This window comes from Panicum virgatum, chromosome 4K (assembly GCF_016808335.1).
Source record: "Panicum virgatum strain AP13 chromosome 4K, P.virgatum_v5, whole genome shotgun sequence".
NCBI classification, from domain to species: Eukaryota; Viridiplantae; Streptophyta; class Magnoliopsida; order Poales; family Poaceae; genus Panicum; species Panicum virgatum.
Window position 1 is genome coordinate 42,799,950 of NC_053139.1, and position 20,755 is coordinate 42,820,704.

Here is a 20,755-nt window from a genome sequence, read left to right on the forward strand (position 1 = left end):
TGAAATTTATTTACAAATTCTTTTGTATAGATGGGCTGTAAATCGCGAGACGAATCTAATGAACCTACTTAATCCATGATTTGCAACAGTGATACTACATTAACCATCCGCTAATTATTAATTAATTATAGATTAATTAGCATTATTAGATTTGTCTCGCGATTTACAACCCATCTGTGCAAAAAGTTTTGTAAATAGACTTCATTTAGTACTTTAAATTTGCAAGATTCTATCACAATTTCTTTTTACAAAACATTTAAACACGGCCTGAATTTGTGGCGCATGTGTGCTGCGAAACCCCGTGTGTGACCGGCAGCGGCGGCGACCGGCGAGCGTGCGTGTCAGCGTGTGGGGCGGCTGGCTGACCGGCGCGAGGCCTCCGGGGACCATCGGCGTGTGTACCGCGGTTACCGGTCTAACCGGTCCGGACCGATTCCGGTACTGGCCGGTTGGAAACCGGTACAAATTCAAAATTCAAATTTGAAATTAAAAAATGGAAAATTCCTAAAAAATTCTTAGAAATACTTCAAGTTGCGACGAATTTAATGGTGTCAAATTTTTTCAAATATTCATTCATTTAGTGTACTTTGTGGGCATTTGAAGTTAAACAAAAAACGTGCATACAAAAGTATACAAATACAATGTAAAACATGTTATACATCTATTATATTAATAAAGAAGTGTTAAAATAAGCCACCACGTTCGTCGAGAGAGTCTAGAAATTCTCACGTTAATCTAAAAAAAGAATTTAGATCGTTGGATTTTATGAAGATCTAACGGCCTACAATAATCATCAATGAATATGTACCAAATACAATTATAGTAATTAAATTTAGAAATAAAATATGGAAGATAAATTGATCGGTTGATATAAAGAGATGTATCTAGATACAACTCTATAATAGAATTAGAAGTTTTATTAGGAAAAGAGCATACTTTTTCATAGAAGGTAAGTCGTGCCTTCCTCTCAAAGGAGAAATATATCACGTAGGAAGGGGAAATTAAAAAAATCTGGTATGCAGTCACTACCAGCAGATTGATATGTTGTTGCAGCCTTTCCGTATCATATCGCTTCTTGAAGTTTCAGCCTCATCTGGTAACCACGCATCACACGACTATGTGAGGGCCAAGCCAAATAATTGGTAAGGAGTAAGAACATCACATGTCCTGAGTGCTTGGTATTCCACCAGAAACAAAAACAATCTCAAAATGGCGCAAACTCTGAGATTATAAAGGCTTAGATTAAACAACACTAAGTAACGGCTTGAATGCTCAAATAAGGGTGATAAAATAAGCCACCACATTAAAGGCGTCAATCAAAAAAGAAAAAAATTTACACCGTTGGATTTCACACATATGTAATAGTCTAGACTAACTCAAGAGTCCGTATCAAACATAATTAATAAATAGCTTATTTTGGAATAAGAAAATTAAGAAAAATTAGGACATGCCCAAAAGGTCAATACTGAGTACGATTAGTAAACATATAAATTTGGAATTGGGAAAATAATGAAATTCTATAGTCCATATAAAATACAATTAAAATAGCTAATTTTGTAATAAAAAGATTTTAAAAATTAAAATATGATTAAGGGCTCCATGCCAAGTACGATTAGTAAATAGATAAATTTACGATGAGCTATTGATCTGCATTTAATAAAAAACTCCATAAAAGTTATGGATTAGAGAACACTTATTGTTGCAATGCATAATTAGTTGTCAAGGGAAGCATAAGCGGTAGACATCATATATGTCCTGCCGCAACCTCATCAGACAGTGACAAGAAATTGATGAAGATGTGGATTGACTATATTATGCTATTTTTTAAAAAAATATAACATATATCATAGAAGTCGTATTAAAAAAGAAGAGCCAATTACAAACCAAGTCAAATGGTCAGACACAGACGAACACCTACTTGCATCATAGAAGCATGACCTCGGTGAATCCACGCGCAAGCTGTAAAATACCATTGTCACTGCCGTGAAGCTCGGCGGCGAAGGCCACAAGAGGTACCAACACCCAAAGGGGCTCAGAAGATCCCATTGATGAAAACCAACACCATACCTTCGACCCAAGGATATAGATGAAAGCGGCAAAGCAGAGTCGTCAAATCTGGTGGAAGGCTTGCAACACAACAAATGACAGAGATCCAAGGGGACCTGAAGAGAAAAGGCTCAAAGCTGCTTAATAGAAAAGGTGGCGGGGGAAGAGTTGAAGCAAACCAGAATCACAGCCAAAGTCAGTAAGCAACGACCTCACCAATTCACTCAAGCGATGAACATAAGCAAATCCACAGCATGAGCAAGTAGATCTACCGTGACTCTAATAAAAATAAAAACTAAAATAAGCATATTCAGGTAGAAACTTGGAAGCCAGAGGAGGAAGAAACGAGGAAGGAGGAAGAAGGAAGTGGAGGAGCCGAACCACGGGACCAGGAAAACAAATGAAGTGGAGGAGATTTGGTCAGGCGGAGAAAAAGGAAGAAGAGGGAGCGAGGAACCCTGCAGCCACCATAATGAAGAAGGTGATGGACGAGGACGCCGGCGGCACCAGCAATGGCCACATCAGCAAAGGAGTGGTGGCGCGGCCGCCGAGCATCCATCCGGACACAACAGACCATAGATAATATACCATAATATATACTAGGAGAAGGGGATTGTCCCACCTTCCTCTCACCACCAGTGAGACACCAGAGGAGGAGACGAAGTGGAGAAGATTTGGTCGGGCAGAGCAAATGGAATAAGAATAGGAAGGGAGGAATATTTGGGGCCCTGCAGCCACCACAATAGAGATGGCGATGAGGACGCCGGCGGCACCGACAATGACCACAGCAGTAGGGGAGTGGTGGCGCGGCCCCCGAGCGTCTATCCGGGCACAACAGACTATAGATATTATACCATAATATATATACTAGGAGAAGAGAACCGGCCCACCTTCCTCTTACCACCGGCGAGACGCCAGAGGAGGAGAGGAAGGGTCTGGAGGCCATGAGATCTCGGTGGACTACAGTGGAAGATAATGGGAGAGGACAAAGATGAGAGAAGCTTCGCACACAAGGGTTGCGAGCCTACACGATGATATTTAGATAGGCATTGTGTAAAGCATGCATTACCTACAAATAGATGGTGGTTTAGTGATGAGAAAAATTTGAAATCCTAAAATATCTATGTTTTTTTACAACATTTGATAAAAATAGAGCATGTGGATGAGACATTCGTTGAGTATAACAAATAAATATAAATATTTTAAATATTAAGAGGGTTTAGAACTTATCGTGTTAGTTGAAAAATAAAAAATAAATACCACTGAATTTTATGGTAATTAACGGCCTTAATTATCCTTACCCTAGCCTTGATTTACCTTGGTGATATAACTTCGATGGACTACAAATTTACTTGGTCCCACAAGCAACAAATTAATTTTTCATGTTAAATAAAAGATATCAAATGTTAGTACAATTCTAGATTCTCGTGCTATTTGCGTGGGCCACCTTGCTAGTTGTATTAATGTAAAAGTAGTACAAAAGAGGATTGGATGGTTCATTTAGACTAAAACATGTTATACAAACATTCAAATTTTGAACTACAGTGAGTTTTCCGCCGGTTTTTTTATTCCACTCCTCGGTTCCTACTCAAATCGGACCAGTTTACCGGCCGAACCGGTCGGCTAACCGGTTGAATTGTCGTTTTTGATTTGGAATTTGAATTTGAATTTCTTGTTACCGGTCAAACCGGTCCGATTTACCGGAACCGGACCGCGCCTGTTTCATTCTACCGGTCGGTAAAAAAACACTGGACCCAGTCGAACCCCCTCGCCTCGTCGGCCGTTGGCGCGCGACCCGATGGATGGGGCTCGCAGCTCGCTCGTACAGTACGTGCGCGCGGCGCGCGAGCGGGCCGGCGGCCGTGCGCGCGCGGTCCACCCGCCGGGGGGCATGAGCTGCTGGACCTCGGATCGATCACCATCACCGACGCCCCGGCCGCGCGCCGCCCCGGCCAGCTGCGCGCTGCGACCCCGGTCAAAGTGACGCCAGGGCCGGTCGGTCCCGTCTCGCTGCGGAGCGAAGAAGCAAAGCCGGCACGGATCCTGAGCTGAGCTTCAGACGGTGCTGGCTGGCAGTGGTAAAATGTCGTAGGCCCAGGCCGATCCCATCCTCATCTCGACACCTCGACGACACCGGAGTTCGTGTGCGATGCTCACGGAATGGGAAGATTGGCCGGATCCCATGATTCCAGGTAATCCCAAGATGGGATCCTCTCCTCATGCGCCTGCGGCACCCTACGCAGCACGCGGGCAGCTTGCTACCACCCCCAGCCCTGCCCGGCCTGCCGCCCCGATGTGACAAGACAAATCATGGTAGTAGCCGCGGCGCACAGCTGCCCTGCCCTGCCCCCACGTCAAAAGACGTCGTCCAGGTTCCACGCAGGGACAGGCCACTACGAGCTACTCCTACGGCGACGGCGACCAGCAGTAGTGCAGGACCCGGTTGGCTTTTGTCGACACCTGGAGCCAGAGCCCAGAGGCGTCGCCAAACCTAGGGTCGCAGCCGGAGGACATGGCGGCATGCCAATAACTAACCCGGGCAGGGCAATGCCGCCGGGGCCCCCGCCTGCCGCCGCTTTCCCCTCCGGCGCCTGAGCGGAGATGCCGCGCGGCCGTGACGAGACTAGACATGCGGCGGGAGGCAGAACAGTGCCGGGGCAGAGGCCGCCATGGCGCCCTAGATGATGCATTCCATGTAGCCCGCCACGCCACTGCGCACTGTTGCTGATCCCGCGGGTTAGTACCGTCTCTTTCGTGTCGTCCCTCCTCCCTCTCTCGCTCCTCCGTCTTTTAGCTGGCCGATCGGCATGCGAGCAGCGGCAGATGGGCTGCACGGGCGAACACGCCGGCGTCGTGCTCACTTGGTGCGTGATGGGGGTGATCAGAGTCAGAGCTCGCAGTCGCGGCTGGCATTCGTCTCGTCAACCCGTCACTTCAGATTCGTTATCTACTAGCTCATCATTCATTCAGTAAATTAGTAGTAGATCGATCTCTCCTTTTGTCTCCTCAACCATGGGTTGCAAATTACTATCGCCCTGCTTAGCACGACTACTCCATCCTACATTTTTTGAGCTCACAGATCCTCAGTAATGACAAATTGCATTGCAGTATACTCCTAGGGCAACGATAGTAGCAGTAGTAGTAGCAGCAGTTGTGCGACACAACTTTTTTTTCCAGGGACAGGGCCGCATGACTAAGGCCCTGTTTGGCAGGGCTCCACGAGCGGCTCCGGCAGGAGCTCAGCCTAACGGTGAAAATTGCAGCGGCTCCGTATGTGGAGCTGGCACTGGAGCCCCTAGCGGCTTCCGAAGGGGAGGAGGAGCCACGTTTTCGTGGCTCCGAGCGGCTCAACCCCCTCTGTCCCGCGATGCCCCTCCCCCGCCCACCTAGCACACGAAAAAAAAACGCCCTCTCTCTCCCTAAAGACCTGACGCGAAACAGGGGGCGGAGCGAATCCGCTTCGGCGAGCGGCGACGGCGGCGGCGGCGCATGGGGAGGGCAGGGGCAGCGAAATCGACGGATCCACGCCGGTGGAGGCCGAGCACGGCCGCAGTGACCCCTCCGCCGCCGGTCCGCGTCCCGTTGGCCGCCACGCCGCCGCGGGAGGAGATGGCCGCGGGAGAAGGTGGCTGCGCCGCCGTGGGAGGTGGCTCCGCGAGACCTCTTCCACCTTTGCCCCCGGCTTGCGCGCGCTGCGCCTCCTCGCGGCGGCGCGGGAGGCCGGGTGGTGGCGGCGGCGCGGGAGGTCGGGCGGCAGTGGGCCACGGCAGAAGCTCGGGGAGGGAAGCCGGAGGCGGCGGCGGGGCGGGAGGCCGGCGGCAGTGTAACATTCCAGTTTTCAGCACTATTGAGTGGGAGTGTTGAATTATACAATGCAAACTTTTAGAAGGTTCTATAAAATAAGGATAAACCATGGCATAATTTTGTTCACCATGACAATGTTCTAGGATGCTCCACAAGAATCATAAGAAGACATGAAGCTTGGATATTTTCTTGTTATAGTAAAATTTAGAATTTTTTAGAAATAGATATTTGTAGGGAACCTCCTAGAGTGTGACATGTGTCACTCATTCAAGAGGGTATGTATTCCTATATAAGGAGGGTGCCACCCCTTGCCATGCCATACTACTCCACTCCATCCCACACACATCCAAGGGCATGGTAGAAGTGAGCATAGGTAGAGTGTGCTAGATTAGCCACCACAAGGTGTGTGTTCCTTTGTAAGTTTGTTGCTCCAATAAGGTAAGTGTCTTTATAAGTGTTAGTCTCCCGGTTAAGCTTAGTACTTAGTGTATAAGTTGTGATCCATCGAAGGTTGGCTCTATCACCCGGGATCACAAAAGGGCCTGGGCTTCATCGAAGGTTGGCTCTGCCACCCGGAAGCCAGCTTCATCTGTTGGTAGGCTCTGCCTCCCGAAAGCAAAAGGCGGCTCTGCCGTCAAAAGGACACGGTACACTAAGTAACTAGAAGCTGACCGACTCTGAAGTGAGTTGGTGTAGATCCTCAACTTAGTAGGGCCACCTCAATTTCCAACAATCACTAAAATAAAACGTATGTTGCAATTAAACTAGTAACGTAAAATAATACTAACGTCATATGATGTATTACATAATTACAAGGCAAACTATTTTATACTCTTGCATTGCGTTAGTACATTCGTTCCCTCCAGTAACCAGCATACGCATGATTGCACCCGCGACAAATATCATCTCGTCTCTTTCCATAGAAGCCTCTTGAGTCACCGTACCACGCCATAACTCACAGACAACCGATGGCAGCACCTACTCGCTATTACTCACGCCTCGACGGCAACGTACCACGCCATAATTCCCAGACAATCATGGCAGCGCCTACATCCTTCGCCATAACTTCATCATTCCCTAGAAGCCACAGAGTACCCACACCATTGACCTTGAAATGACCCGTCATGGCAGCACTCACTCCATTTCCTGGAAGCCGACGCCCCCCTCTGCCGTCCTGACCCGCTCGCTCTCGCTCGCGCACGTACGACACGCCGGCCCCACGACGGAACCGCGCACTGCCGCCGGCACCACGCCGTGCCGCCCACCTCCGCGTCCCCACCTTGCCCACGCCGCTGCAGCGTCCTCGCCGACTTTGCCGCCTCGACGCTGCCGTAGCCCACGCCGTCGCCCGTCCCTGCGCGACGCCGCTGCTGCTCTCCTCGCCTATAAAAGGAGCAAGGCCGTGACGAGCCCCGTCACCAGCCCAAGCACATCGAGCCGCTTCGCTCCGCTAGCTGAACCACTCCTCACGAGCCCAGCTCACTCACGAGACGAAGCTCCAACAGTTGACCATCTTCCTTGAGCTGTTCCGCGCCAAGGTGAGATGGCAGGCAGCTCCGCGACCATTAACTCCGCAATACTAATAAAGGCCCAACACACCCACCAGGCCGTGAGCACTTAATCCAAATCATTTTATTTTCGGAATTAAATATCAACCAATACTGTAAACTCAATATCTCCTTCATATCAACTCCTTTTTCACGTAACTCTTTTTCCTAAACTCTCATCAAATCATACACTATCTATTCCTGTTGTTTTCATCTCCATTTGAGCTTATTTTATTGCTTGCTTGTGTTTGTTTGCCGGTTGTGCCATTTTCGCCCGTAGATCACGGAGTGACCGAGGAGGAGCCTGCCAAGGAGTACGAAGACCAGTACAGCGAGCCAGAGCCAGAAGACCCGTATCGCGAGCAGGAAGCCGCCGCCGCCGACGCGTACGAAAGCGAAGGCAAGTTTCATCGACCCCTACGTGAGCGGTTGCATCCATGTGAGGACGTCTAGTTGTAACCCTGGTTTAGGATCGATTACATATACCGGTACTTGAGTGATTGACTGTGCTCATACATGCATATGAGTAGTTATGCATATCCAGAGTTGAGACTAGGATATGAAGGGTTTTGGTTGAGGCTAGGGCAGCTGGGTATGCTAGAGCCGACGCTACCGTGGTGGTAGACTGACAGGTGAGTGCTACCGTGGTGGTAGGCTCGAGTTGACATGTTGAGGGATGGTTGCTGTCCTGGTGAACCATAAGGACCGAGTTGTTTTGACCTCTTACCTAGCTTACTTTAGTACGACCACAGGTTCCGGTATGGGCCGGACTTAGCCTAATCCCACTGGTTAGCCTGACGGTCATAGGGATGGTTTACGGGTATAGACCATTAGGATCAGGGCTAATGCATTGTGCTTAATGTGCGTCGTGCATGTCATTCCCCTCCCGTAGGGTGAGGTGGAACTTGCTGAGTACTTTTGTACTCAACCCTTGTTGATTTTTCTCCAGATGATCCTGACTTTGTGCCGGAAGACTACGAGTAGATCGTGTCCGCACCCAAGGTGATCGAGTGGAGCCGTGATGGATGAAGAGCTAGTCCTCCATACCGTCATGCTAGTCGTTATCCTATGGTTGATCTGTGTAGCTCTGTGTTATCGCTTTATCCCTCGTGTATATGTTGAATAAAGCTCTGTATGACTCTGGACTCCACTTGATGTAACATGTATTATGCCGGAGACTTTATTCGGTAATTAATACATGGTTTAGCCTTGATCTTTGGGTCGGGGCGCTTCAGGCAGTGGGCCACGGCGGAAGCGACGGGGAGGGAAGCCGGAGGAGGCGGCGGGGCCGGAGGCCGGCGGCGGTGGGAGTCTGTGTGCTGGCGCGGCCGACCGGAGGTGGAAGAACGGGCGGGGCAGGGCGTCGGACGTCGGGCGGGGAGGGAGGCTGGCGGCGGAAGACCGGGCGCGGGCGGCGCGATGGAGGAGGAGACGCGAGGAAGGCGCTGGACGGAGGGCGAATGGATAAGAAGAGTGGAGGAAAAAAAGAAAATAAAAAGGAAAAAAATTGAGAGAAGGGGAAAAGAAAAGAAAAATGTAGAAAAGAGCAATTTAGACATTTTACAATCACAATCCAACAAGTGAAGCTATTTTGTCAAATATTTTAAAAAATGGCTCCAGCTCCACCAGAGAAACCGGAGCCGTTTTTGGAGGAGTCGGAGTCCTGCCAAACAGACTCAGAGAGCATACGGAGGCCCCTGTCCCAGAGAAGTCGTTATCCCCATGCGCCGGCCCATGACCCCGTTTGCAGCTGCAGCTGTTGCATCTGCAGCGCACACCAAACCCTGCTCCTCCCGCCCGGACAGCCCCCAAAGCCGCATCCATCCACCATCACCGTAGCCTAGCTACTAGCCTTGCCTTTGTCAGCGCCCGATCCATCCATCGAACCCCTGATCTGATCCTGCTGGTTGGTGCGTAGCACGGGCACGGTGGCACCAGCACCTCCATCAGCTGCAACGCGGGGGTCCTCATTTCAGCTCGCCATGCAGGCCTGCTTGCCATGCGGCGATCTGCAAGCATCCATCGCGGCGTGGAAGCCTGCCACGGCAACCGTAACCAGAGGCGGCCACGGTTCCATCCCTGCACACTGATCCCTGCAGCAGCTCGTTCGTTAGGCGACCTTGTGGGCGGGTGGGCGTGGGATCGGTCGGTCGCCGCCTGCTGCGGGGGAGATGGGAACAGTCTCCCGATGGGAGGTCAGGGTTTAAGCCGCTCTTCTCCATGCCGGGATGCCGGCACGCCGGGACGACTGCGATGCTCGATCCGGCATGGCCGAGTGGACGGCGGCGCCATGGCAGCCGCAGAGGGCCCATGCACGCCACGAGTTTTCCTCCTGCGGAGTTCAGAGACGCGACAAAACGTGCCGCGCATCCGGAAGCTTTTGTCACGCGGGCGTGATGGTGAATGAATCACGTAGACTACAGCGTACGTACCATGTAGTTTACTGGCGCAGTTTATCCCTGAATTTTCAGGCATCATCGTCAGAGATTCTGTGCACTACTAGCACGCCTAATTGTTCGACGATCAAGGCAGGTAATTAAGGTTTCCAGTCCCTGAGAATCCACAGTGGATGAGGAGGAGCTCTTAACTTCACGTTAGGATTCACGGTGCTAAATTTGGGGAGGGAGCTTGGGCGGATCCGTTCGCGAAATGGCATCTGAACTCGCAGACGCCCTCACCGGTCTGTTCCTCTGTGTGGCTGCGTGCAGGGGCGCTGGCGTTTTCCCCGGGAAGGAGAGGACCAGGGAGCAGTGGCGCGGCACATGGGCACCAGCACGGCAGCGGCGATGGAGATGGACAGGCGGTGTACGGCGCGCATTGAACCACGCAGTACGGACGAGGGCGGATTGCTTAAAATTTTTTGACTCACATTTAGACACATGTATGAAGTATTAAATATAGTTAAAAAATAAAACAAAGTGCACAGTTTAGATGTACACGACGAGACGAATCTTTTGAGACTAATTAGTGCATGATTAGTCATAAGTGCTGCAGTAACTCACATGTGCTAATGATGCGGTCAAAGACATCAAAAAATTCGTCTTGCGGTTTCCAAACGAGTTCTGAAATTAGCTTTTTAATTAGTGCCCAAAAATCTCTTCCGACATCTAGTCAAACATTTGATGTGACATTTATACCAAAAATTTTCATCTACACTGATGATATATCAGGTTCAGACCCATAAAGCCACATAGCCCAGCCAGCTCCTGCTGTTTTCTTCAATTCTTCTCATCATCGGGGATTCCATCGGAGGGACTAGGGAGGACCAGCATGGCACGCACGCGGTGCGTAGTTTGTTTATTTTTTCTAGAATAATTCATGGATAAACATACGTAGCGCATACTTGCATACAGTAGTGTAGTTCCTCTGCTAGGGGAACAAAAAAAAAGAAGGAGGTTTGCTATATATTTCTCTAGAATTTTCCACCATCGTTGATCTCCTCTCTTCACCGAGAAAAACGGAATAGTTGCGCGCTTGATTAGGATCTGTCAGCAAACTGCAAACCATTTAATTTATAGGGTTTCCTTTCCCACAACTATTGACCAAAGGAGCACACGTTTCATGTTGAATCTTTTTTTTATGGTCATCCTGCTCATGTACTAGGCTATTAGCCCATTCCCTTAAGACCCTGTCGCAATACAATTATATTCCTAAAATGGTCCCACTTTGATTGTCTGGCTCGGAATAAATGATCTCTTTGCATGCCATACACGGTGGCTACCACACCAAACTGAGAAGTGGCTAGACGCCATGTGCTGCGATGCTTCTCTCTCAGCATATTCGGCTGATAAAATAAATAGTATTCGGTTGGTAGATTAAATAGTTTTGTGTGAGAGGAAATAAAGTCACAATAAACCAAGCCTAGATAAGCCAAACAGGGCGTCTCTCTCACACACACGACACAAGACACAAGTACAAAATCTAGCTTAATTAAGCTCTTGACAAGACAAGAGGTCTCTAGGATAAGACCGAACGAAGATAAGATTTGCAGACGAGATCAGTGTCGTTTTAGTATACGATGGTAGTGGCACGGTGGAGCCCTAGCTTTGTTTCCCATGAAAAAAGGTCCTGCAAACAGCATGCAGCACAATCTAAGTCCTGCAAACCCAAGAGATTTGGGCCTCAAAAGCTCTCTACTTTTAGGTTTTGCTGCGTAGTGTTGACTCTCTCTCTCTCTTAGGAGGGGGAAAAATCATTTTGCCGTTTGTTGACACCAACAGGGCCGTGCACGTAAAAAAAATTAACGGTGACTCGGGACAATCTGAATTTTTTCCTCTAGTATACAGGAGGGTCACGCATCTTTTTGAATTAAAAAGGAGAAATAAAAGTTCCTATACAACGCAGAGTCAAGCTCACGCCATCAAATACTCAGTAAAATCTCCCAGGAAAGACTACCGGGGAAAGCACTAAACTAGTCTACTCGTGCCTAAGACAACCTAGACGGCTTGCTCCAGCTTGGATCCGAGAGGAGACGAATTTCAAGTTTAAAGGCCTTAAAACTAATAAGAAAGAAAAAGCTGGAAGTCCAGAATTTGCAATTTCAATCAAATTGTAGAAAAGTTGTTATGGCACGGTGCTCGCCTCTCAGAGTCAGAGGCCATGACCTCTGGTCCAACAAGGCAAAACAAGCCTTTGCCTCTGGAAGCCAAGGGTCATCACGTGGAGTTGTGGAGAACAGAACAGCAACTTGCTACATGTCGAATCCCTTCTCGGACTCCGAGCTCAGCCGCTAGCTACGAGCGGATCGTTCGAGATGACAAGCAGAAGCAGCTAGGGTGTTGCTGCAAATGCTGCATGGTGCATTGGTGCATGTCTGCAGAGCTGGCGCGTCAAAACACAACGACCAGCGGCTCGGCTCGGGCAGCTGAATTGTCCTGTTGCCCCCCCTACGTCCAATTTAAACTAGGACAGGATCTATGATCTACTTGTAATAATTCCATGGATTTGCACGGAGATTAAATCTCGATTGATCACGAGTTTAGACGGTAACGTCGTTTCCCACGAGGTTAACAGAAGCTGTCGCTTCAACTTTGATGCCAGCGGTAGTGAATCTTTTTTTTTTGAAAGACAGCAGTAGTGAATCGAAGAGAAGCAGCAGCAACAAGAGCAGGACGGGTCGTCTGAGCTGGCTGTGCTGTGTGTTGCTGCTGATGGAGAGAAGCCGACACTTCCCTAGTCCCGAAACGCGCTGCTTTCGGCCACTCGAAAAGCTAGCTAGCGAGCGAGATGGGCGCGTCAGCGCGGGCAGGCTCGCTCGCCTTGGAGGCGCTGCTGGTGCTGCTCCTCCACTCCACCGATCGAGAGAACTTCAAGTTTTCAACTCGTCACTAGCGGCAGAATTTTATTATACATTTTCAATTTGTCACTAGCGTCGGGCTATTCTCAGTGTATGACTTTATTGTACGATTATATAGAGTGCCATATTATATAGGTACATTGAAGTTCACGGATGAAACAAGCAAGTTCCGCCCCTGGTGCAAAGTTTCATTTCACAATTTCATAGACTAGCTTGTGCATTTAATTATGAGACATGTGATTGAACCCAATTGCATGAAACAAAACTCTATGACCCCCATGCAAATTTCAGCGAGTTTTATAGTCTTGGAAATGGTGTACTCGGTGCACATGAAATCTCTATAAAAAACTTGTACTGGAATTAGCCTTGGCAGCTGTCGTCAACAACAGGCAACAATAATCCACGCCTGCGCGCGCGCGAGCTGCAAATCCACGACAAAATCGAAACACCATTCGTCCATTCCATGAAGAACACGACCGTACGTGCATGAACTGCTGCCGGCCCGGCCCCTCCTCGCATGCCGGCAAGACGACGAGTCAAGGACGGCACGGGCACGGACACCGCGCACATGAGGCTGACGGCGACGCGGCGGCACCGCAAGTACAATTGCTCGCCGCGCACCCCGACCCACGCATGAATCACGACGACGATGATTCTCAAATCACATGCAAGATCTCGACGATTAGATCGATCATCGATGATGGTTGATGGACAATATCTAGTATTATATATATTGGTCATGGACAAACTTAACAATGGCGTCGCGCGCCGTACGTCGAGCGCGCCGCGCGACCCCCCGTCGCACATCGAGTACAAAATTGGCAGCCGGCGGCGGCCGCCGCCGAGGGGACCCGCGGCGGGGTCGTCCTGTGGCTGCCTGGGCTTGCAACGGGGGGCAGCAGCTGGAGCTTTTGCCTTGCCTCCTCTCGCTCGATCTCTCAGGTCTCGTCAAAACACTTCACCGAGACGGCGTGCATGCATGGGGGGCCGGCCTAGAGGACAAGAAGAGGCCATCCATCCATCCATCGCTCCCAGACGCAGCACCCAACCAACCAAACCCACACACTCTCTGTCTCTACATGGCTAATCACGGGATTACACTTAAGCACGGCTACTAAACAAGGCTTAGCTAACGGTAATGCATGGACAGCATGGTGGTCAGCACACTAATTGTGCGTGTGCGCGGCGGGTGGACTTGGAGTGCCGGCCATGTGTGCTCGCCGGCCGTCGTCGCCGGCGGGCCGTCAGGCGAGCGGCGCCCGGTGGGGCGCGCCCTTCCGCCGGTTGCCGAGCGACAGGACGATCTGGGGGAAGAACCCGCCGCCGGTCTTCTTCCTCCTCGGAACGCCGCCGCTGGTGCTGGAGCCGCTGGCGCTGCCCCCGTAGCAGCCGGCGGCCTGCTGCGTGGGGCCGTCGAGGGTGGAGTCGGGCGTAACCTGGCCGGGGTCGTCGTCGCAGCCGCCGTCGCCGTCAACTCGGAGGTTCTCGAACTCGAAGCGCGGGAAGCCGCAGCCCAGGTCCGGCGGCGGCGGCGCCCCGCCCGGCACGGACAGGATGTTGGACAGGTCCCCGCCCTGCCCCATCACGTGGTCCACCTGCAAGCGTGCGTGCGTGCGAGCAGTCATCGTTAGCTAGCTAATTAATCAAGAGATTATAAGTAAAAAAAATCTGGAACCGGAAGCAACCGGGCATGCATGTACGTATACTAGTATATACGTACGGTATAGTAGACGTACGCGTACTCGTTCCGTACCTTGCAGGAGAGGCAGCAGAAGTGGAAGGGCTCCTGGAGGATCCTGTCGCAGGTGAGGCAGACGTTGCCGGAGCCCTTGAAGGGCCTGGACTGCGGCCGCGGCTTCAGGAAGATCACCTTGGCGCTGTTGATCGTGTACGGCTGCATCGCATGCACACAACGACCGGTCAGGATTACACCCAGGCACGCATGCAGGAATCTGATGCATTCATGCATGGCATCATCATCAAACGATCTAGCTAGACACGGATGCCTGATAGATCCATGCATCATCACCGTACCTGGACGAAGGAGCAGTCGACGAGCCTCTCCAGGTCGTCCAGCCGCACCACGTCGTTGTACACGTACCTCCGCACCTGCGAGAGCCAAGCCCGGCACACGTCAGCAACTTCATCTTCGTCCAGCACCACCATCGTGCACACGTAGGCACGGATGCCCGAGGTGCCCTGCGCCACGTAACTCAGGAGGGGCTCGGCTAATGGCCCCGTTTGGTTTGTCCGTGCTAATTTTTTTTACATGCATGGAGTATTAAATAAAATTTATTTGTAAAATCTCTTTAGAAATGAGTGTAATTTTTTACGACGAATCTAATAACGGTAATTAATCGATGATTGACTATAGTGATGCTACAGTAACCATCCTCAAATCACGCGGTCAAAGATCTCATTAGATTCTTCGATTCTTCGATTCCTAGCGCAGAAATTCTGAAGTTTGTTTTGTAAACTGTCATTATTTAGTATTCTAATTATTAGTTAAAATTACTACAGTTCTAGCGTAGTACATAACAAACATAACAATAATTCCAGCGCGGGGGGAAAAAAGGAAAGAGGGCCTGGCGAGTCGCCGGTAATAATTGCGGGCGCTTTGACCGCCGGCTCGTCGCCATCCTTATCGCGGGAGAGACCACGGGCGCTTCCGTCCACTGTAGTAGCCGCAGCGGAGGAGGCGCAACGACGGGAACGCCCCCGGTCTCGCCCCCGCGGGCCGCGGTGATCCAGGCGGCCGGCGGAGGGCACAACGGTCAATGACCCCGCGCCGGATTTTATTAACCCCGCGGTAAATCCGAAAGCCAGCCGGTCAGCCTGAGCCACCGGCTCGCATTTGCATTGGCGGGCTGGCCGCGCGGTCAGAGAGCCGCCGTGGCCCCGGGGGGCGCAACGGTCAGGCTCGTCCTTCCTTCGGAGCCCGTCCAGGCGTCCAGACCGAGCCAATTTTAACCCCGCGGTAAAACCAAGGTGAGCGAAAGCTAGAGAGCCAGCCTGCCGCCGCCCCGCCGCGCCGGCGTGGCTGGCTGGCTCGCCGGCCGCTCGGTGGCAGGCGAGGCCACGGCGGCCTGGATGGGTGAACAGTGCCGCGCGCGCCTTGGACGGTAGCAAGGCGGCGGATGGATCGAGCAGGGATTACTATGTACACGAGGCGGAGCAACAGTGTCGGGAGGCGCGCCCATGGTTCCACCCTGGTCCTACTGTTTTTTTTTACCGCGCATGCACGCTGCAGTAACTTTCTCGCAGCAGCGGCGCCCGTTGTGCCACGACCACCATGCATGGCAGGAGCAGCCGAGCAGGACGTCCATCCATTTCCCAGCCAACCAGCGTCGTCTTCACCTCCGCGCGCAGGGGGGGGGGGGGGGGGGCGCAGCCAGGCGCCCAGCGGCGAGGATGAACGGCAGCCAGGCGCCCACGACCACCATGCTATGAACGGCGAAGCAAACCGGATAAACCCCGTGCCGTTTGTGCCAGGGAACGCTCGCGATCCGGCGAGAGGCCTCGCGCATGCAGCCGCAACACCTGGGAATTCACCCGAGCCGCTGCTGCTGGGATCAGACGACTCATCGGAGGAGACGCTAGCCGAAGCTACAGTGGGGATCACTGTTGGGAAGGCCAGGGCTTTGGGGTGGGGAGTGGAAAGGTCATGGCGCAGGCGGGATCAGAGCGGAGCCGGCAGGCTTTGCAGGTGACAGGGCGCCAGGCGGGGGACGGAGACGGATGGGGAATTCGGGCTAATCGTGCGACCATGCTTGTTCGGGGCGTGCGGCCATGGCGCATCAGGCCTCGCCACTTTTTTTTACCCTCCTCCAGCTCCAGGCTCCCGATCGAGTGAACGCATGCAGTCAATTTTCCCGGCAGACCAAGGTTTTTTTATCTTTTCAAAAAAACCAAGGTTTTTTAGAATTGGGCGAAAGTGATTAGGGCTTGGTTAGAATTACTGACCTGGGGGAGACGAATTAGCGGAGGTAGTAATTGGGCACAGAAACCGACAAAGGGCAGGTGAAGAGATGAGGGCGGCACGCACGGGGTTCTATGAGGTTTAATGGCCTTGGGACTGCGCTAACTCCGGCCCGCCGCAATTAAGCCCAACCGAAGCCACCAGCGCCGTAATTTTTTAAGGAAGCAGAAAAAAAAAGTCTACTATAGTCAGCAAGCTTAGCCCGGCCGGCTACACTGGAGTGCTTCGTCTAGCACTGCTGCTGCTGCTACGAGACCAAAATTAAACTAAGCAGCAGCATCAGCCGGCCAGGCGAGGAGGAGCCCGCTGAATTGAGAGAGAGAGAGAGAGAGAGAGAGAGAGAGAGAGAGAGAGAGAGGTTGGCACGGGCCGCGGGCAGATCAATTTCAAAGGGAAGGGAAGAAGGGAATTGGAGTGGAGATCGATAAGATGGATGGTCACCTGGATGAGCGGGTGGTGGCGGTGCGCGGGGGCGCAGTGCGGGCAGATGCTGGCGCAGCAGCCGAGGCAGAAGATGTTCTTCTCGTTCTTCTTGCGGTTCTCGTGCGCCTCGCACCCCACGAAGAAGCTCTCCTCCACCAAGCCGCCCACCCACCCCGGCCGCATCCCCATCTCCTCCCTCGCCGGCAATTCCCTTCCCCTCCCCCTCGCTGCGTGCACGGAGTGGCCAATTCTCGCTCTCCCTCTCTGCGTGCACGGAGTGGTGAGTGGGCGTGTCTGCAGTCTACGTGGACGGCCGGGTAGCAGCAGCTGAGTAGCTCGAAGAACTGGAACTGGAACTGGAAGTGGAGTGGTGACAGGTGAGGCGAGTGCGGGGCTATATATAGAGGCGGAGGCGGGGGCGGGGGCGGGGGCGGGGGCGGGGATGGGAGTAGTAGTGATGATCTAGCGGTAGAGGTCAGGGTGCTAGTGATCGGGCGCCGAGGGTGGGGGACAGCCATGTGGACCCGGCTGGTCAAAGCGAGCGGGACACTCGCGGTCCAAGTGCCGCCGGGGACGGACGGCCCCGACTCGTCGTTTTCCCCCAGCCCCCGACCCCTTCTCGTACGTGGGTGGCCAGGCCGCCAGGGGCAGCGACCGGCACCGCGCCCCCTCCGCCGCGCCCGCCGCTCGGCGAGTTCACCGGCAGCAGGGCCGCGGCGGGGGAGCCGTCGCGCGCCGCAGCTGTTCTCGACAGCGGCATGCATGCCCCGGCAGTGTCGCCCGCCGCCGTCGGCAGCCGTTCCTCGGCAAGATGGGCCTGGTCGCTGCCGCCACTGCTGGTGCCTGCCGGCGCCCTTTTCGGCCCCGGCGCCCCGTTCCCGGCGCGCCGCCCCGCTGGTCTCTCGACGCCCCTTTTCCCACTGTCCCGGCCGCCGCAGGCCGCTTGGATGGACGCTACTGGAGCTTCCTTTGCCAATTGCCTCTTCCTAGGCCTCGTGTCCAGCTGTGCGGCACTCCGTTGGCTCCTCGTCCTCGATCCGTGGAAGCAGTGGAGCCTTTTGTAACGGCTTAGTTACGGGGTAATCACAGCGATGATCTAGCAATAGGTTCAAGTACGATGACGGCTCGTCATCGTCCAGTTTCTCCGGCAAGCCGGCCCTTGTCTAGCCTATTACAAGAATCCTGTTCATCTTTCTCAGCAAGACACATATATAAGGGGATAGATTCTGGTGGAGACGTGCGGCGATAGCACAGCTTCTGAGTCACTTGCGCCAATCTGGGCCGGAGCTCTTTGGGTTGGGCTTTATGGGCCGTCGCGGTTAGTTGGCAGCCCGATTAGCACTTGTAGTCGATGAAGATGCCCTGACATCCCCCTCTTCTTCAGAAACGGCTTGTCCCCAAGCCGGTGCCGCTGGAAACTTTGCACGTAGCAAGACTTCATCTTCCCAGGTAGCCAAAGCAGGCGGCCAAGAGGACCATTGAACAAGTACTTGAGACACAGTAAGATCACCCTTTGTCTGGATGCGTCTGTCAAGAACCTTCACAGGAATTTGAAGAGTATCAGAGTGGACAGGGAGATCATCACTTACTTGAGAGAAATTCCCCACAGCTTTCTTCAATAGAGACACATGAAAAACCGGATGTATGGATGTCGAGTCAGGGAGAGAAAGCTTGTAAGCGACGTGGCCAATTTTCTCTAGGATCTGATATGGGCCAAAATATTTGAAAGTAAGTTTGTGGTTGGCTCTCTTCTGCAGGGAGGATTGTACATAAGGTTGAATCTTGAGAAACACCCAATCACCAACTTCAAAACTTCGTTCAGATCTGTTCTTATCGGCTTCTTTTGTCTTTGCTGAACACGAACCAATTGTTGCTGGAGCAGTTGAACCATCAGTTTACGTTGTGCTAACCACTCCTGAAGATCTGGAACTGAACAGGCATCCACAACATCAATGCCTAAATGTCTAGGTTGTTGTCCATATAAAACTTCGAAAGGAGTTTTATCCAGGCTTGAGTGATAACTGGTGTTATACCAAAATTCTGCTAGAGCGAGCCAATCCTTCCATTTGCCCGGGCAAGAATGGACAAAGCACCTCAAGTAGCCTTCTAAACACTGGTTCACCCTTTCGGTTTGCCCATCCGTTTGCGGATGGTATGCACTGCTCATTTGAAGTTTTGTGCCAGCCAGTCGAAACAATTCCTTCCACAATGTACTAGTAAACACCTTGTCTCTATCCGAGATGATGGATTCAGGAAGACCATGCAGCTTGAAAATGTGTTCCATGAATGCCAGTGCTACTTTGTAAGCAGTAAATGGATGGGACAGAGGAACAAAGTGTGCATATTTGGAAAACTTGTCCACAATAACCATGATGCAGTTATAAGAGTGAGAAGTGGGCAATCCCTCGATAAAATCCATAGAGATTACCTGCCAAGCAAATGCAGGGACAGGAAGAGGTTGAAGGAGTCCATAATACTTAACCCTCTCAGCTTTGGCCTGTTGACAAACTTGGCAGCTAGCCACAAACTCCTTGATCATTGTTTTCATTCTGGACCAGACAAACAATTGCTTAACTCTCTGATAAGTCACAAAAGCACCGGAATGGCCACCTACAGGGCTAGAATGCAGAGCACTGACAATCTGTTGTTGAAGGTGTAGGTCAGGTGGAACTAAAATTTTGCCATTAGCTTTGATGAGGCCCTCTTGAAGTATGAAATTCCCTTTAGGACTGGTGATAGAGAGATCTGCCAGTAATTTGGCTGTTTCAGGATACTGAGTGTAAGTTTGACATATATCACTTAACCATTCAGGTTGAGCACAAGATAGTGCAAGCACTTCCAATTGATCATGAGGGGTCACTCTGGACAGAGCGTCAGCCACAGTATTGTCCACTCCCTTTTTATACAGAATTTTGTATCTCAAACCCATTAATTTAGTCAGAGCCTTATGTTGCCATGGTGTAGATAATCGTTGGTCATCCAAATGGGTTAAGCTTCTTTGATCAGTCTTGATCACAAACTCAGCATGATGTAAATAAGATCTCCAGTGATCCACAGCAAGGAGGATAGCTAAGCACTCTTTCTCATAAGTTGACAACATCTGGTTCTTGGACCCCAGAGCCCTGCTCACATATGCTAGAGGGTGCCCATCTTGTAACAGAACAGCACCTATACCCTTATCAGATGCATCAGTTTCAATCATAAATGTCTTGGTAAAATCTGGTAAGGCAAGGACAGGTGTAGAACTCAATGCTTTCTTGAGAAGAAGAAAAGCCTCATCGTGGATAGAGGTCCACACAAACAACTCCCCTTTTTTCAACAAATTAGTTAATGGTTTGCTAAGAAGGCCAAAATTTTGGACAAACTTTCTATAGTATCCAGCAAGGCCTAAAAATCCTCTCACATCCCTCACAGATTGAGGAGTTGGCCAATTCAGAATGTCCTGGACTTTGGTTGGGTCTGTTGCAACTCCATCTTTGCTGATAACATGACCCAAATAGTGAACCTGTTGTTTGGCAAAAGCACACTTGGACAGCTTGACTTTAAACTGATGTTGCTGCAGTAACAGGAACACAGCTCTGAGGTGCTGTAAATGTTCCTCCCAAGATTTGCTGTAGACTAAAATGTCATCAATAAAAACCACTACACATTTCCTCAACA

The 20,755-nt window shown here is 51.5% G+C and overlaps 1 protein-coding gene across 1 annotated transcript; it reads right to left on the minus strand.

Moving 5' to 3' along the window:
- Nucleotides 1-13,394: 13,394 nt before the first annotated feature.
- Nucleotides 13,395-17,472, minus strand: LOC120704161 (protein RGF1 INDUCIBLE TRANSCRIPTION FACTOR 1-like). The gene is made up of 4 exons (XM_039988454.1): nt 17,114-17,472; nt 14,728-14,802; nt 14,447-14,587; nt 13,395-14,288 (listed from the first exon to the last, which is right to left on the minus strand). Exons 1-4 carry the CDS (start codon nt 17,282-17,284, stop codon nt 13,938-13,940), a joined length of 738 nt encoding a protein of 245 aa, XP_039844388.1. The 5' UTR covers nt 17,285-17,472; the 3' UTR covers nt 13,395-13,937.
- Nucleotides 17,473-20,755: the final 3,283 nt, after the last annotated feature.

What these genes read in the sequence shown, in the direction of transcription:
- LOC120704161 (XM_039988454.1), bottom strand. Translation starts at nt 17,284, where the DNA reads ATGGGGATGCGGCCGGGGTGGGTGGGCGGCTTGGTGGAGGAGAGCTTC. An exon ending in GCCACCACCCGCTCATCCAG is followed by an intron (nt 14,803 to 17,113) that starts GTGACCATCCAT and finishes TGGCTCTCGCAG; the next exon opens with GTGCGGAGGTACGTGTACAA. An exon ending in TCTGCTGCCTCTCCTGCAAG is followed by an intron (nt 14,289 to 14,446) that starts GTACGGAACGAG and finishes GCACGCTTGCAG; the next exon opens with GTGGACCACGTGATGGGGCA.